We start from the raw sequence: 16,629 nt of genomic DNA, 5'->3' as shown, positions 1-16,629 counted from the left end.
TGAATCCCACCAAGTCATAGCTATCCACTCAATCATATATAAGTCTATATACAAGTTGCAGTTACATATCTACTATCTTCGCGCAATACCCCCAAATATAGTTTAGTGGCCGATATGATGTGTACAAAAAAAACTAGGTACTCAACCCTCATCTGATCGATCTGATCTGATCTGATCATGTAAATCAACATTTCAAAGGTCGTCCCCCTCTGTCCGCAGGATCCTCGTATCTCTGACCAACCTGTAAAGTGTTATCCATCAACGCCTTGACAACCTCGGGGCCCTCGGCGTCCTTTACAATAGCACAAATATAGGCATACTGCGTTGGGGCTACACGCAGCCCATCGCGTCGAAACCGGACCACTCCGGCATGATACAAGGCGCGCACTAAGGCCGGCTGCACGGGAGCGTTGTGCTTGTAAAGAAAGACATAAAGCCAGCGGACTAGTTCGAAAGACCGACGCGGGCTGAGCTGCTTTGAGTAGGCAAATGCGATCGCGAGGAGGTTGATCATCTCGAGCGAGGCATGGGGGTCCGGGCAAGCGGCTGTCCTGGGCTCCGGGTAGTAGCGGACTAGCGCCTTCGCGGATGGGTCTGGGATGCTCTGCCAGGATTTGGCCAGGGCGATTTTGAGAGGCGTGTGTGATCGGAGGAGGCGGATGAGGGTCCAGACGGTTTTGGAGTCGCCTGTTCTCGCAAGGTTGATTGCGTGTTCGACAAAGGTAGAACTGGTAATGTCGATGTCGCGGACCATTTTTTCAAAGTTTGAGAAGAAGTGAGGGACGGCCGCATTGTAGGCGTGAAGGTCTGTGAAGATGTCGGAGAAGGAGGGTGGTGAGGATTCGAATTTTTGCAAAGTCTGTCGAGCCGTTTTGGTCATGCTTTTACCGGCTCTCAGGTCGACGGCTAGCATCAGCAGGCCATTGAATGGTATGCCCAGCTCATGGATTCCCTTCATTAAGCTACTCATGAAGTCCTCGCGCGTGTCAGTCCTCTTGGAATCATATAGGTTAAAAAGACTGAGTATGGTGGGATCAGTTTCTCTTGGGCCTCGCCTCGGGTGTGACCTTGCGGGAACATGAGAGCCAAGCACTCGCAAATTCCACAGACGAAGTATGATTTGATGCTGTAGCGGGAGTCCGGAGGTGGATGTACCTGTGGGCTGTTGTAGATCAGTCCAAACATCCGATGAGCCCATGAGTGTGGCATCCTGAAGCCCAGTCAAGCAAGTCTGCCACGTCTCCAACAATTGAGTCCTTTTATTGAGCACAAGGAGCTCCGTGATACGAAGGACTGACTCGGGATTCAAGATTCCGTCGGCATATTGTTCATCAAGCTTAGATTGCAACCCTTGATGAGCCTCCAACCAGTTGATGATAAACTTCGGGGTCCACTCGCGTTTTGTTGACAGAGAGGCATCGGTAGCCAAGATGATTTCCTTCGCCAGATGCAGATCATTCATTAAGCCCTTGTCCAGGAGAACACCAAGCCAGGTGTCGACAGTGGTCTTATCTAGGTCCTTATAATCGTAGACGTCGCACCGACCAATGGCATCCCACATCTCTCTATAGAATCGTGTCAAAGGCTTCCCACTCTGCTTCCCAGCCCCCCTGCTCCTAACCGAAAATTTCGATAGTGCTTTTATAATCGCACATATTTCATCCGAAGGAACAAGCCCAAGCTCCAAGGCTCGAATGAAAGCATCCAGGGGAGCACGTTGTTTAGTCAAGCAGATTCCGCGCGAGATATGATGCTCGACTGCGCCGAGATAGTTTCCCGCTCCACAAATATTCAAAAGAGGATCCTCTAAAAACAGTGCAATTTCCTCGACGGCCGTCTTCTCCCCAGCCGAGCCAGCCAACAAATGGTCGAATATAAGCCGACTATATGCGGGTTCACGTTGAAGGTCGACGTTGAACTGGCGAATAGCTTGTTTCAAATCCCGCATCGTCCGATGCTTCCTCAATTGCTCTCCGATATACTTGTCGCGAGCGACTTTGTCCGTCCCATCCCGAGCATCCGGCCAAGCCAGCGGCTTGTCGAATCCAATTGAGTTCGGATTCTCATCATAAAAGAACGGCACGGGACCGGTTGAGTGTGACGAAGGGCGAGGAAAGGCATCTTCAAAACATGTCAGTAACTTAACTCTCCCAACGCCACAAGAAAAATGAAGGGAATAAAAAAAGGTTCATAAATCGTTACCTAGCGACTCCGACAACGTATTATTCCCCCCATCATTCCACTTCATATGTTCTCGTCCATTTCGTCCAAACAAGCATGCAATATCATCCAGCGGCCCCGATCCCGCAAGACCTGCTAGCGCGGTATTCCGCCGCCTCGCCAGGCGCTTTCTTGCCTCCAATGGCCCCGGAACTCGACTCTCATACCGTCGTTGGCTATTTGCGAATCGCCGGAATGTCGAGGCGAGTAGCTCCTCACTGATCCATACGTGGTCAATGAAGGGAGTCGGAGAAGGCTGGATGACATGCCGGTAGGCATGTCTCCCGAAAGACATGAAGCAATAATGTCATGTACGAGCAATTGAGTGCCCCACGCTTGCAAGAATAGCTGATATGATCAAGAGCTGTTGCGGTTTCGGTTCCGGTTCAAAACTGGAGTTCTGTTTTCTGGTGACTAAGCTGTGAAGTCCGGTCTTTGTTGCCTGAGGCTACCATCCCGGCCGCTCGTTCCGAAAGTCAATCCATAAAACTATTCACAACAATAAAACATTCACTTTGGAAATCCAATTTACTGGAATGCTTTCCTGATACTTACATTTATTGGTTTTTTTTAAGCTTTTTGGTGCCGATGCGCTCTCTTATGTATCCTCTCATTGCTTTCAGGCCATCCGCATCTGTTTACTTCTCTATTTACTACATGACGAGGAAGGCTTTGAAGGTGGTATGTAATTGTGGTATATGTATAAATCTAGTGCACGCCGTTCCATGCATCCCCTCTCCCCAACCGGTGGTATCTAATGCTAATGCTAGCCAGTCATGAGAATTTAGGACAAAAATGGGAGTCAAGGTAGGAAAATCACAAAAGCAGGGCCAAGAACGTAATGATCAAAGACTTTTGTATCCATCGAGCTTACTCTCCCGGATGTGGCTTCCTTCCTGTCACCACGTGAAGGTTGAGATAAGCGTGGACGTCGCGGTTTTGTACACTCCTCCGGACATCAACAAGGAAGACTTCGATTTCCGGTTTCGACCAGCCAAGGGCAGTCAGCGGTTTATATGACCACCCTGATAGGGCTTCTAGGAAGTTTGTCTCGTTCCACCTGCCGATGTTGCGGAGGTGCGGGTCGCTCGACCAGGGATTCACAGGGGCTGGAAGGATACGTTCCTCGACATCGACGAAGCCCACTTCCCTCATCCATCGTGCAATGCGATGGGCGACCCGGAATTGCCTCGGGGGGTCAACTGCCTGTCCTGCACGTATTTGCAGGTCGCACCAATCCTGTAGTGCATAGGTGCTAAAGGTATCGGGGTCCTCCGGGGGCATTGTGCCATCGTCACACTTCGGCTTTGTGTCAAATTCGTGGCACTCTGCCCAGGCTCCCGGTTTGAGATGCTTAAACATTTTTCGTAACAGATCCTTGAAGGATGGAAGAGAGCCCGACAGGTGGCTTGTGTGGATAAAGTCGAGAGAGTTTGGGCTCCAAAGCCATTCCTCTTCTGTGGCGTCATCGACAATAAAGTGAACATTTTCGGGTACTTCGTTCGGTTGGACGGGTGACAGGTCAGTTCCTGTGATCTGGGCTTGTGGGAAGATGGGCGCTATTCAACGGAGAAGAATGTAAGAAAAGTCGAGACTATCGAGCTCCCAGGCGATTTCGAATAGAACTTACCCAGCTCCATGGGCCAAATACCCGAACCGGTTCCGATATCCAGAATGTTTCTCGGGTTTATTAAGGGAGCATAAAACAAGCGCCCACCGGTCATCAACTTCAACATATGGTGTTGCATGTCTAGACGATCTAGCTCCTGCTCATCATTAGGATACAGATATGCTATTTCATATGAGTCAGACACGTAGAACCCTTTTTTTTTTTTCTCTCTCTCTCTCTCTTAATGAACGTACCGCCTTCGTGGTACCTATGATATCTTCTTCCATTCTCTATAGGGTAGTCGGTTACACTTGCTGTCAACGACTGTGTATCACTAGAAACAGCTGTTAGCAACAGGTAGGGGAAAGAAGGATACCATCCCGTCCGATGTGCCTTTTTATCTGGCGAGATCTCTGACGAGATAGAGATATTTATTTTAGAGATAGGGCGAGAGGTGACCTACTAGTCAGCATCTATGTCCTGAGACATTACGAGTTAGCAACAGTTTAGGGAAAGCAAACGACTGGATGAAAAAAAATGTCTCGACCAGTACAGAGTAAAGGGGGACCAAAAAAAAAAAAAAAAAAAAGACCAAGATCAGATTTTAAGGACAAGTAGCAGCAGGAAAGAGAACCACAGAGGTAAAACCGAGGAGAGAGAAATCCTTACAGAGGGTCTTCCAATCGTTGTTCTACCGGATCTAGGCATTGCGACGTTCGGAACCAGTTACTGTAGTGGGGGGTGGGCTAGGAATCGAGAGAATAGATCAGGCAATGATTTTAACGAAAAAAGAAAAGAAACGAAAATAAAGAAAGGAAAAAAGGAAAAGAAGAGAAAAAGAAGAGAGAGGGAGACAGAGAGAGAGAGAGAAAGCAAAGATGAGCTCTGTAAAGTTGGTCCAGCTTTCTAAAGGAAAGTAGCTATTCACGGGAGTAGGTAATCAATATGTAAGAGATAGTTAGAGGAGAGAAATAGTAATCATACACCAGCAGTGGGAGGTCGTAATAGTAATAGTGGTAGTAGTAGAAAGAGTTATACAGAGCAGAGATGCACATCCAGACGTAGGAAGTATAATATGATTGAGGGAGGAAAAAAAGAGGGATGAGTTTGCCTTGACTAAATCATGTTAGCCACACGCTGCCACAGTACTCCATACGTTTTACTACCTAACTCCTCCTTCTCCTACTACTCTCCTACTAGTTCTGCTGGTCATACTAATGACAGACGAGAGAGGGGGGAAAGTGGGTAGTTCCTAAGGGGGGGCGTTGTGGACACTGAGGGAAACCCGTCTTTTCCCTTTTCTGCTTCCTGAACCCGACAGGATGGATTAAGTTTGATTTTAGTCGGAGAGGGACTCGGGAGACTACCCAGGTAACTGTTAACCTAAAACGTGTGTTTTTTTTATAATGATTGGAGAGGCAGATAGCCACGGAGCCTGGAGGATCCAAACTCGGAAGGAAACAGGAAACGAAAAGAAAGATACCTCTTTCTACAAGTATGTATGGGAGAAGAGAAAGAAAAAGCCTGGGTTGGTGTATTGATTACGGAGTACACAGCAGTCATAGTTAATTAGGGGGGATTATGCTAGCTATCAGGAAATAATTCATTAACCTATCTGGTACGTACCTACTTAGTACCTGGTCTCTCAAAACATTAAAGGAAAAAAAGCCTACATGACCCAGGCCAGCGGTTCGGGCGGCGGGATCGCACCCAGAACCCCATAATAGGGTCAACTTTTTCTCTTCTACAGCTCCCGGGCGGCGAGAACGGGGTCTGTCGTTGGGGAAGTTTGAGCAAAAGATCGGACTCAAGAAGCCCACTGCAATAATATCCATCTCTATCCTCAGCAAACAGAGACTGAATCTGCTCATGACCCAGATATGGGCCCAGAATTGCAGCAAAAGTTGAACTTCATTGCCCAAATCGGGTTCTGGCAGCTTCCCAGCGGGACGGAGGCGGTACCGGTGTTGTACAGGAGGTAAATTTAAAATATCCAATGATCTTCAGCAAGAACCGGGACCCAATGGCTGCTGGTGCCATGCTGCTGGATCAAGTCGATGTTACTTCCTTTCTCTCTAGTATTATCCGACTGGGCTGGAGGCAACGAAAGGTCTCGCCCTCGCCGTAATTTATAAGAATTTGGGTGAACTTAAATAGATTAAATCTCGGAATACCCTCTTGTCTACGGAGTACATTGGGTAACTATTCTCCCCGTCCCAGCTTTTTTCTACTAGTATCTTATTTAATCTTATTTTTGATTTTGATTTTTTTTTTTTTTTTTCTTTCTTGTCTTCTGGACAATATTTCAATCTAGTCCAATTGGAACCCGAGGAGCTATTCATACCCAGTCTGTCGGATCCTTAGGCACCGTAGGTAAATGGATGTGTCGGAATTACCCGTCCCCAGCGTCTACCAAGAGTACCCTAGCTACTACATATCTACATACCAAAAAGGTTATCATGTATCATGATTAGCATGAATTTTTAGGTATGAGCAGGCTATTGTTAATGCTGACTTCACTTTCAGACCAGATTTATTACTCTGTCTTGGGTTCTCTTACATGTCCTTCACGTTCAGTGTCTACATGCCACTGTTACCATCTCATGCACCAGTAGAGTAGATACGGGCCAAATCCTGACAACAAGATGTAGGGAAATTGCGGTCACTTCCTGAACAAATGTGAGGGTCCTACTTAACTATAATAATCCTAGGATACAGGGATATTATTAAAATTACAAGCTCTTAGAAAGGTGAATTGCAAGGTATAATTCTACCATATCCTATACGGTAGGGTAAAATATTGATGTAATTAATAACAAAATACAGAACCCTTACTATTAAGCGTGTCTTGGAAAATGAGCAGTTTGTCGTCGATGGCATGATATTTATATTCATCTCGAGGAATCACGAATGAATAATTAGAATAGATATGGTTACCTAACATCTTAAGACACAATTATCAATCATATTGGTAGAATTACTATTAATACTACTACTACCTACAACTAACACTACCTAGGTTTTGTTTAATGGCTCTGGCCATACTCCGTACAACAACGGGTGTTGTATCCGCACCCACTTCTCCACCACAATACAGAATAAACAAGGTAACCAAAACATATTAGCCCATGCTCTGTTCTGGAGACTACATACTTGGTATATGCAAGAACATTTGGAATCATCTCTGAATCAACTCCTACCTGTGGCTTAGAGTCTGACGAATTATACTGAGGTATAAATAAGCCAATCATTATAACTACAGGAAGAATTAGATTTGTTGGCGGGTTTCCCAAGATTAGTATCTTAGTAGCTGTGGGCCAGTTAATTCCCAAACTTCACAAGTCCAGTGAAGTAAATTGATATCTTGTAGTTAGAAGGCACTACCTCACTAGTAGTATAAGCGGGTCGAGATATGGGGTTCATCTCCCCCTCCCCCCCCCCAAATCTCCAACACCCCTGAGGCGTTCATGGTGCCAGTCCATTTCCAGGCTCTGTGCCGATTGAGAGTTTTTGGAATTTGTTGAAAGCTACCAGGTATCAATCATATGAGGTTCAGAGGTACGTACACGTGCCTTAAACCTAGGTACGGAGTACGTAGGAAGGGGGGTTTACTCCATAGTATGCACAGACGGTAGTAGTCTCCTATCCATGTCAGATGTATCAAGAAGGAAAAAAAAAAAAAAAAGGTTCACCGGCTGATCTTGTAAATTCTGCACTGATCTTGGGATCTTAGCAAAAGTTACTAAATCGATTGCGGCGGCTTGAGAGTCCTTCCTTATCGGGTTTAGCAATGAGTGACAAGTTAGCCCTCCTTTTTATTTTTTATTTTTTCCCTCCTGAGTGGATTCCATTTTAGCGTCTGGCTGGCCGTTAGCTGTATGTACCGGAGTAGAGTACGGAGGTAGGCCGGTTGTCTTGCCAGAAGACCTCGTTATAGAATGCCTGCTCACGTATAGTCTGAGTTTCCTACCTTCATGTTCTCAGAATCTCACTTGAAGATCTGTGATATGCGACACACAGACACTGCAAGAGGCAGGGCATGGTTTCTATTCATTTTCAAAGTTTTTGGGTGGAACGATGTCTGTCTGTCCTACGTTGGTAATCTGTTTGGTGGCCTTCAGGGATGCAGCGTACCTGCAATGTTAACTTAGGGAACTTTAAGTTAAAAAAAAAGGTACTTTAGGTCCATGTCATTCTACTAAATAGAAACTCAATCACTCTAGTCTTATCTATGTAAGTTTGATTAACTTTAGTTGCTACTGGAGGTGCATCTCAATTTCTGAACTCGGGAAGTACACACGCACATAATGAGGTTGCAATTTCTTTGAACAAACAACTAGGGTTAATACTAGTAACTGCCCGTTTCCGATACTTTCTTGTTCGAACTCGCTGTTAATCAATTCTCAAGGTCTCGTGTTTTAACACAACAAAGCTTGTCCCACAACATCCCATGCTTCAGCTTCTAACCTGCTGCGATATATATCTGGATTCATTGGCCACAGGTGCTTCAAGAACGATATCAAGATATCAAGTCGCCAAGAGTCTCTCTACCGACACCACACTTTCCTCCATCGGCTTGACCTTGTCCGTTCTATAAGTAGATTAATAAACCATCCTTTCTACTGGTCTTGGGCTTGCTCACTTACCTGGTGATCATACGGATATCTGTCTGGATCCTTGCTATTCCCTCCTGATGGAGCAACGTATGTGAATATCCAATTATACGAGCCACTTGATCCCATGGCCCCTCTAGCATAATACGGTTACAATCGTGGTTCAAATTCGATCTGAAGCAGGCGACACCTACCCACGGTGGTTCCGGTAGCATGCATCTGATACTTGAGACCAGACTGCTGCATCAGGCGCTGAACATCGGCGATCTGCCTCGAGAACGATGCACTATGAGCCCCGATCTAGAAGAAGGTCAGCTATATGCTCTGCCTACTTTATACTCTCGGGCTGGAAGAGATGTTTTTATGGAGATCTGCTTGATGGAAGGTCATGTCCTGAGGCTGCCTACCGGGACCAGGGAGAAGTCCACAGTGCAAACTGCGGGAGATACCAAACCTGCAATATTGGCAGCCATTGTTTCTCGCTTTTTCGGCAAATCCTGAAATTAGCAAATCTCGCTTGGATATGAAGACGCCTTTGAACAGAGGATCGAAATGGATACCCGGGTATCTACGGGTTTATGAATTTCACGCGAGGTAACTCGGCAGTGCAGCCAGCGACCTCATCATGACGTCTCCTCTAGAGGTTGGGGATCATTGGGTTACAGAGTAGGTTAATGCCATCCTTGGACCAACAGGAAAGACAATCCCATTCGTAGATTCGCCTTAGAAAGGTCCTGCAAACCAGCTCACTAGCTGTTGGCTTAGAGTTCACAAGGTATCAGCATGAACTCATTGTACTCCGTAGATGCTACCAGACCCCGATTCCCACGGCGACGGGTTCCTAACCTCTTGGCCTGCAGATTTCGCGCGCTTTGCAGAGGCTACCGACTCCCGCATTGAATAGCCTTCCTTGCTGCTAAATTTCATGAAATAAAATGAATGCAACAGATAGGAAGAGGTATATTATCCGGCATATGCATACTTTATACTAGTAGCCTCAGGTACTTTTCGTTCCTTTGGATTGAAAACTGTATGTCATGTTTGTGACGCAACTATGAGCTCATAAGCTATATCACAGAGAATTTTGGGGGAATCCATATAGGTATTCAATCAGAAAGAGAATTCCAAGATATTATGAAGAGTCTTTGAGCCACATTCAAGATTACCTGCTGTTTAATTCCTTAATTCTAACTATCCTTAGGAGGTGTACAGATATACTTTCCATTTTTGGAGATATAGTGACGCGTGCACGGACCTCACCGCCACCACATCCAGACGCGTCGACGCGTTATAGCCGTCTAACCTCAGGCATCAATTCATGACCATAGAATTCAAATCAGGTTACCAACCCATCATGAACGGCTACCTACTGGACAACTGCCTAGTCGATATCCGCGAGAACGCCTATGGCTTGCTCTGAATTTCCCCGAATCACTTTCCGTTGTTCGAATGGCGATGAGGCAAGGAGATAGATTCAGAACAAACGGCACGAACGACAACCATCATCATGATCGGGCTCGCACCCCCGATAGCACGTCATCCAGTAGGTTGAAACGAACACCTGCAAGTCTGAATTTAGCAGGAGGCTCTGCTTCCTTCACATCTACATCAAGGTCCTGGGGGAACTCTTCCACGCGAAAAGCGCCTGATCAGCCCACCCTCACGCAAATCGATTTCGTGACTGTGTCCCAGAATGTGGGCCTCGATGACGAACTTGATTATATTGGAGCCCCTTGTAACCCTCCCGAGGTGATTGAGGTTAATGATGATGATGATGATGCGGATTATTTACCAACGCGTCCTTCACGAACGAGTCGTGTTCGTGGCGTGAGATTTGGCCCAACTCCGACTGCCGATACCCTTTCGAAACCCAGAAGACCCGATGGGGAAGTGAAGAGGGGGCGTAGGAAGAGCAGTGATAGGGTGAAAAGCCACGGGAAGGATAAAGGGATACAAAAGAAGGATAAAACCCTAACCCAGATGGACTATGTTAGGCGGTATTTGCCTCTTGAGTCTGACGACGATGTGAAGCTAGAATACACGTATGTTACTTCAAAAAAGAAGGAACCCTTGCCGCAACCGGACACAATACTCAAACATGAAGATATGGAAATGAATCAGACTCTCAAGTCTGAGGTGCCTAGCCAACGCAAGAGAAGGAAGCTGACCCCTACTTTGGATTCGAATGATATGGATCGGGATGGTGAGGAACAGGGGATTTCACCACCACCGCCACCACCACCTGTCACGCCGAGGAAGACCGCTAGACCTGAGATACCTTCATCACAATCACCGGAGAGTCCCGGGATTGCTTTTATCTCGTCTTCTCAATTCAGGGGCGCCACCCAATCACCAGGAGTTCGGGCTTCCAAGGCCCTATCTGAGCTCTATGTTAAAGAGGAGTCACTTGAATTGGGCGACTCAGATGGTGCCCATGAAACCTCACGGCGAACGGTGCTGTTTCGAAGCTCTGCATCGTCGCCTCATGATATTTCCGATTGTCCAGCACCAGTGCCGCAGGTGTTGAATAGACCCTCATCGCCAGGACTGTCGGGCTCTCTAACTACACGCGCTGATGGAAGCCACGATAGTCATTCAGAGCACCCTGCTACAACGCAACGAACCGTAATATACGAGACTGACGCCGATACGGATTACGATGAATTTCAGGACGATTTACCAGATACTCTAAGTTCACGCGAAGAGCATGAGAATCTTAAGCATAATAACCAGCCTGCCGATGGTGAGGATAATTCTTCCTCCTCGATCCTTGATTCGCAAGAACTTCCTCCTCTTCCTTTGTCTGAGCCGGATGCTGGATCTGGTCCTCTGCCTTCCGAGAATCACCTCGAGTCAGACATATCTATATGCTACCAGAGGCTCCAGCCAGCTACTCAATTTCCACTTGAACCGATACCTACCATCAATACCCAGAAGATGGCCGAGCTCTTCCCGGAGTCGTCTACCACCATGCAACCCATGGCCAGCCCTCGTCAGGTGTCATCTATGAACGGCCACCACCCAAGCCACGACGAACGTGGACTGCAGACCCAGAACCAGACCCAATCTCAATCTCGATCTCAATCTATATCCGAATATCAGGCCGAGAAAACACCAGATGTCGTCCTTGAATCCTCTCCCATTACAAGGCACGCAGATAGTGGCCCTCATGGGCGAGTTGCGGTCGTGCAAGTTGAGTCATCACAGCCAGTAGACAAACTCCCCTTACCTGGAATCGCAGGACCAGATTCCGGTCCCAGGGGCATTTTGTCTAGAAGTCAAATCCTAACCTCGAGCGTTATGGAGAGTATCCCTATCCCGGCATTCTGGATGAGTAGCCAGGATAGTGTTGGAGAGCCTTTTACCTTGCCGGATTCATGATATAAGCATATATATATATATATATATATATATATATACTACACTACAGTTAGACACAATAAGACATTATGAAACAAGTACAATACTTTTTTTTTACCCAAAAAGTCTCTTAACTCACGCATGTAAGAACGATCGATCCCTACTAAACTAGGCTGCGACGGTATTTGGCGGGGGCGGGTCGGGCCATCGTAGACCCGACAGAGCTGCGTCCAAACGGCAAGCCACGGTCGGCCTGGTGATCTTTCCTCCACCATCGTTATCCCGACACAAGAAGTTATTCAGGAAACATGGATATATATGATCACATTCAAGGGGAGATCTTCTCCACAAACGAGTCCCCGAAAAAGGACGAATCACAGCAGGATGAATCCAAAACCGACCGACCGCCCGTCGACCTGAACTCCGAACTGCAGGAGACATTCCGTGCCTTTTCCGCAAGCCCTTGGGGCGCTCGCATTGGTGGCCTTTGGGATAATGTTCGCAAACAAGGAGAAAGCTACTACGAGGGTGCTCGACAGGAGTATGCCGCTGCTAGCGAGGAGGCCGCGAAGGGGTTCTCAGGCCTGAAAGATAGCATTGTCGGGCGGACGCGGGGCTTATCGTTGAGCACAGCATTTAACTATGGATCCGCCGAACGTGGAACGGAAGGATCACTTACTCCCACCGAAACCCATGCCGAGGAGCCCAGGGGAGAACAGAAAGGAGGTGATCCCGATACGAAGGCAGGCGAGGGCTTTCTTACCCGAATCAAGGCAGAGGCGGCAAGACGGCTAAAGGAGATCGAGAAGGCCGAGGAAGCTGCCGACGAAGCGATTCTGCGGTTTGGAATGAACATTACGCAAAAGCTGAGGGAAGCGGTCAGCATCGTCCCTCCGGATACGGAGTCCAGCAACGTGCTGTTTGAGAGTAAAGATTCTGACGGAAAGAGGGTCATCCATGCCACCCGCTTTGAAGCCCAACTACATGTTATCCATACCAACTTGGAGAGTTTCACAAAAGACCCCGCTAGTGATCAGTGGGCTGCATTCAAGGAGTCCTTCAAGGTCGATGACAAAACTGATGCTATCGCTGCGGATTTGGAAAAGTATCCCGAGTTGCGATCTTCGATGGAGAAGCTTGTCCCCGAGCAGGTCCAGTACGCAGAATTCTGGAGTCGGTACTACTTCCTTCGCCTTGTGATTGAAACAGAAGAGCAGAAGCGAAAGGAGCTCCTCAAAGGTACTTTTTTTTTTTTTTCCCCCTTGATCATTTCCCTAATACAGTTCTACCAGCCAGAAACTAATAGGAGACTATGTAGGTGCCAATGTCGAAGAAGAAGAAGAGGTTGGCTGGGATGACGATTCCGACGACGACACCGACTCACCATCTACCCCACAAGTCTCCGACAAGACCAAGGCTGGTAAGGCTCCCGTTGGCCAAACTTCCACAGACAGCAACAACACCCTGAAACCGAACGAGCCCCGTCGATCCAACGACCAGATCTCCCAGGCCGACAGTGAGTCTAGCTATGACCTCGTTAGCGGCGCCACAAGTCGAACTCCCGCTAGCCCCAAGGAGAAGCCCAAAGACGATGACAGTGACGATGACTGGGAGTGAACAACCCCATTTTCAGTCTGGTGGAACAAGGGAGGGGTAAGCGGCCAGCGGCCAGACGTGTTCCCTCCCAGGCACATACGCTTAATACCCGGTTCTAGTTCTCTGCTCTGGCCACTGGTTGGCCACGGAGCTTTGCCTAGATAACCTCAGGCACAAGGAGTTGGGTGTCGCTTTTTCTTCTCTACGTCTTTCTCCTCGTCTTTTTTTTTTTTTTTTTTTGTTCTTTTTTTCTGGGGTGTTTATGGATTGCCTACTGTTTTATTCTTGTCCCTCTTTCTTCTCTCTCTCTCTCTCTCTCTCTCTTCCGGTTAAGGTTAACGGTAATCCTCTTGATATCAGGTAGCAAATCTCTCATGTCTGCTCCTATCGAATATATACATCGCTTGAACTTTTTTCCGACATGACTATCTGTAGTAACATAACTTCATGAATCTAGGACGGCTTTGTAATGATGATGTGTTTGTTTATCATAACATTAATGTAAGCTTATATCTAGAAATGAAAATTTAGTATTAAAAAAAGACCGTTTTGCTATTCAAATCGTCGTGATCATTATTGTGAAATATGTATGTATGTCCCTGGAACGAATCACCACGAACCAAGAGACCTCTTCCTGAAATCTTTCATCGGGCGTAGTTTGAAGTGCTCCGCATGCCACTACTACGTCTTGAACCCAAGGGCGGCTTCGAGCTGGAGTGTCGCGAGTGCGAGGGCGTCTCGGGCGTATTCTCGCGTGACCGTATATGATAGCCTCGAGTAGTCCTCTCGCTGGGGGTCTGAGGAGATTGAGATTGAGATTGAGATTCGCTTCCATCGTGAGAATAGCCCAGGCCAAGCGAGGCGTTCCCTGACGTACCGCCGTACTGGTAATCTTCTCCGCGGCGTTTGACGGGGCTCTCGTCGTAAGGATCCCAGCCAACTCTGCGTCTTGCGTCAGATCGCAGTTGCTGGCGGTGTTGTTCGTCGCCCCCGGCGCCGGTTGTCGAGGATTCCTCGAGGAAGAAGTTGAGTAGTTCGTCGCTGATTGATAGGTGGGATTGTTGTTGGAACTGTTGGAGGGACATTAAGCGGAGAAGGGTCTCGAGGAGGGAAAGGGAGGTACGGATGTTGTCAAAGAGAGGGTTTGATACCGTCGTTGTGGATCGGGGTTCTCTGCGGCGGTGCTGTCCTTGTCCTGATGGAGCTGGGCTGCCGGAGTTATTGCCGGACGGATCTAGCGAGAGCTGTGCCATTCTATTTGCATCTGGTGCTTCTCCGTCAGACTCTGTGTCGGAAGCTTCGGCTTCATTGTAGACCTCAAAGGCGATCCATTCTGGATCGAGGTCCTTGGGTAACCGCCATTCATCGGGAATGGAGCTCTCATGGAAGCTGGGGGTTGAGGATTCATTGCCCCCGGATCCGATCAACTGGGCGTCTAGCTGAGCCTGGACCTCGTCTACTTCTCCGTCGTCTAGATCGGATTCGTCACGGGTAAACTCGTCTGTGTCGCGTTCCACCATACGCCGTGGAGGTATAGCGTTTATGTCTCTTTTCAACAAAAGGACCGGATTATTCGTTTCTCCTTCGGCGCTGATGTTAAGAATCTTGCCAGTGTCTGCATAGAAGATCTTCGAGATCTGATGGATAGGTATAATTTCACGCATTCCCGCAACATCGACTCCTTCATAGGATCGGGGCTGTGGCTCGTTTTCATCGAACGTATGTACTCTCCCATCGTCTAGGTCTTCTATGATAAGAATCTGGTACGCAAACTCATCAACTCTTGCTTCTGCAGGCAGCTGCAGAGATCGGGTTTGATTTGGGCGAGTAAATGCTAGACCCATGGGTACTCGTCGCAACTTTAAGCGTGCTTTGTGGATGACCTCTTTCCACGTAGTTTCGCGAATGCCGTCTTCATCATGGGGGCGAAGGTGGCTTGCAAAGAGCATGTACATTGACAAAGTGAAGGTCGGACCGACTTGAACGGCGCTTGAAGGGGACATGGAGTACTGCGTATCTCCAGTCGTAAGGAACGTGCTGGCTTGCAGCAACCGCGATGGCGATATTGCTGCTGGCAGACTAGTTGATAGTTTGGCGCCTGAGGTGGTGATAGCAAGATTCATGAGAGGGACTGCATCCTCAATTCGGACCAGAAGACTTTTAACGTCTTGAATAATACGCCTGATCAGTTCTTTATTTCTAGAGCGATTTCGAGCAGAGTTTGCGCCTTTTCGGTTTACTTCTTCAGACTCAGCCGCAGTGGCTAGCTTCTGGCCGAGTGATTGGATATCCAGTCGAAGTGATTTTGTAAGGAAAACCGCGGACTCTAGAGATGTGTTTCCTCGAGCAGCACTGGAGACGGTAATTTAACCCCACTGTCTCTCTAGATTCCTCGAGCAGCCACTTACATCAGTTCGATCATGTCAATAGCAGGTGAAATAACCTATAAGAGATCAGTTCCGCGTAAGTAATCGCTTACAAGGAGACCGACCTGTATCTTGCTTTCTAAACGCTGCTGCAGGGTAATCAACTCGTCCCGCTCTTCCCCCTTGTCGACATTCTGAATAAATCGATAGTCAGCCTCGTGTGAAGTCGATGGTAAGAAAGCCATCAACAAACCTGAAGTAGTCGAGACGATTGACGGATCGCATAACTAGCTGTGATGGCAATACCCGAACTAGAGAAGTTCATACTCAGTCCCCATTTCGTCTGCAAGAGAAACCATATACCCTCTCCCCGAAGTTCATAAGGAGTAGAATGAGCAGTTATCACTTACCGGATAGCATAGTTCATCGCCTGCTGTGTGAGCTACCAATGAAATCAGTCCCCGCAGAGATGCATAATATCCGACAGAGGGAAACGAGGGCATACCCGAGAAAGAAAGGCGTCCATCTTGCATCAAGGAGGTCCTGGGGACTCTCGCTTGACCGTAATACTGGGAATAAGTCACAAGGAGAGCAAAAGAACCGACGACGGGGAATATTTATTTCTGAAGAAGTACGTAGTAGTAAAAGTACGTGGGATAATGGATTACATGTTTGATGTGGCGCCCCTGAAATTGGGACTGGCTTATCGATAACAAGCCACTGTGGCGGGTGCATCTAGATTTCCTGATTTGGACAATGGACGAAGTACCCGGCTGTAACCTCACCTAGTACCTTGCAATCGCAAGCCCATCTTGAATGCAGAATAGTTTAAAATATCTTTTGATATCGCTATACTTGCGCTGCC

General features: G+C 47.6%; 6 protein-coding genes across 6 annotated transcripts; 3 read left to right on the top strand and 3 right to left on the bottom strand.

Annotated features, from left to right (window-relative positions):
• Window positions 1-141: 141 nt before the first annotated feature.
• On the bottom strand, window positions 142-4,926 carry P175DRAFT_0513422 (uncharacterized protein; the record flags this gene model as incomplete). Its single annotated transcript, XM_040898746.1, has 8 exons — window positions 4,499-4,926; window positions 4,293-4,309; window positions 4,084-4,163; window positions 3,851-4,012; window positions 3,095-3,779; window positions 2,203-2,438; window positions 242-2,121; window positions 142-171 (listed from the first exon to the last, which is right to left on the bottom strand). The coding sequence occupies exons 1-8, from the start codon at window positions 4,535-4,537 to the stop codon at window positions 142-144; spliced, it is 3,129 nt and encodes a 1,042-aa protein (XP_040755837.1). The 5' UTR covers window positions 4,538-4,926.
• A 2,766-nt stretch (window positions 4,927-7,692) lies between these two features.
• Window positions 7,693-8,012, top strand: P175DRAFT_036009 (uncharacterized protein). Its single transcript, XM_040892922.1, has one exon. The coding sequence runs from the start codon at window positions 7,804-7,806 to the stop codon at window positions 7,978-7,980; it is 177 nt and encodes a 58-aa protein (XP_040755836.1). The 5' UTR covers window positions 7,693-7,803; the 3' UTR covers window positions 7,981-8,012.
• Window positions 8,013-8,207: 195 nt separating this feature from the next.
• Window positions 8,208-8,915, bottom strand: P175DRAFT_0449969 (thiamine-binding protein; the record flags this gene model as incomplete). The annotated part of the gene is made up of 4 exons (XM_040894454.1): window positions 8,208-8,420; window positions 8,476-8,578; window positions 8,637-8,742; window positions 8,850-8,915. The coding sequence occupies 4 exons, from the start codon at window positions 8,913-8,915 to the stop codon at window positions 8,357-8,359; spliced, it is 339 nt and encodes a 112-aa protein (XP_040755835.1). The 3' UTR covers window positions 8,208-8,356.
• Window positions 8,916-9,772: 857 nt separating this feature from the next.
• P175DRAFT_0497566 (uncharacterized protein) lies at window positions 9,773-11,927 on the top strand. The gene has a single exon (XM_040896310.1). The coding sequence runs from the start codon at window positions 9,892-9,894 to the stop codon at window positions 11,821-11,823; it is 1,932 nt and encodes a 643-aa protein (XP_040755834.1). The 5' UTR covers window positions 9,773-9,891; the 3' UTR covers window positions 11,824-11,927.
• Window positions 11,928-12,037: 110 nt separating this feature from the next.
• Window positions 12,038-13,638, top strand: P175DRAFT_0553719 (BSD domain-containing protein). Its single transcript, XM_040900508.1, has 2 exons — window positions 12,038-13,041; window positions 13,121-13,638. The coding sequence occupies exons 1-2, from the start codon at window positions 12,111-12,113 to the stop codon at window positions 13,417-13,419; spliced, it is 1,230 nt and encodes a 409-aa protein (XP_040755833.1). The 5' UTR covers window positions 12,038-12,110; the 3' UTR covers window positions 13,420-13,638.
• Window positions 13,639-14,042: 404 nt separating this feature from the next.
• Window positions 14,043-16,257, bottom strand: P175DRAFT_0513418 (RanGTP-binding protein; the record flags this gene model as incomplete). Its single annotated transcript, XM_040898745.1, has 3 exons — window positions 15,890-16,257; window positions 15,807-15,841; window positions 14,043-15,750 (listed from the first exon to the last, which is right to left on the bottom strand). The coding sequence occupies exons 1-3, from the start codon at window positions 16,007-16,009 to the stop codon at window positions 14,043-14,045; spliced, it is 1,863 nt and encodes a 620-aa protein (XP_040755832.1). The 5' UTR covers window positions 16,010-16,257.
• Window positions 16,258-16,629: the final 372 nt, after the last annotated feature.

Source organism: Aspergillus ochraceoroseus (assembly GCF_002846915.1).
Source record: "Aspergillus ochraceoroseus IBT 24754 chromosome Unknown P175scaffold_1, whole genome shotgun sequence".
NCBI classification, from domain to species: Eukaryota; Fungi; Ascomycota; class Eurotiomycetes; order Eurotiales; family Aspergillaceae; genus Aspergillus; species Aspergillus ochraceoroseus.
The sequence above is the reverse complement of the archived record's forward strand: the minus strand, read 5'-3'. Positions and strand labels throughout refer to the sequence as shown.

Coding starts and splice junctions, on each gene's coding strand:
- P175DRAFT_036009 (XM_040892922.1), top strand. CDS start 7,804: ATGTTCTCAGAATCTCACTTGAAGATCTGTGATATGCGACACACAGAC.
- P175DRAFT_0497566 (XM_040896310.1), top strand. CDS start 9,892: ATGGCGATGAGGCAAGGAGATAGATTCAGAACAAACGGCACGAACGAC.
- P175DRAFT_0553719 (XM_040900508.1), top strand. CDS start 12,111: ATGGATATATATGATCACATTCAAGGGGAGATCTTCTCCACAAACGAG. Junction 13,042..13,120: donor GCGAAAGGAGCTCCTCAAAG/GTACTTTTTTTT, acceptor GAGACTATGTAG/GTGCCAATGTCGAAGAAGAA.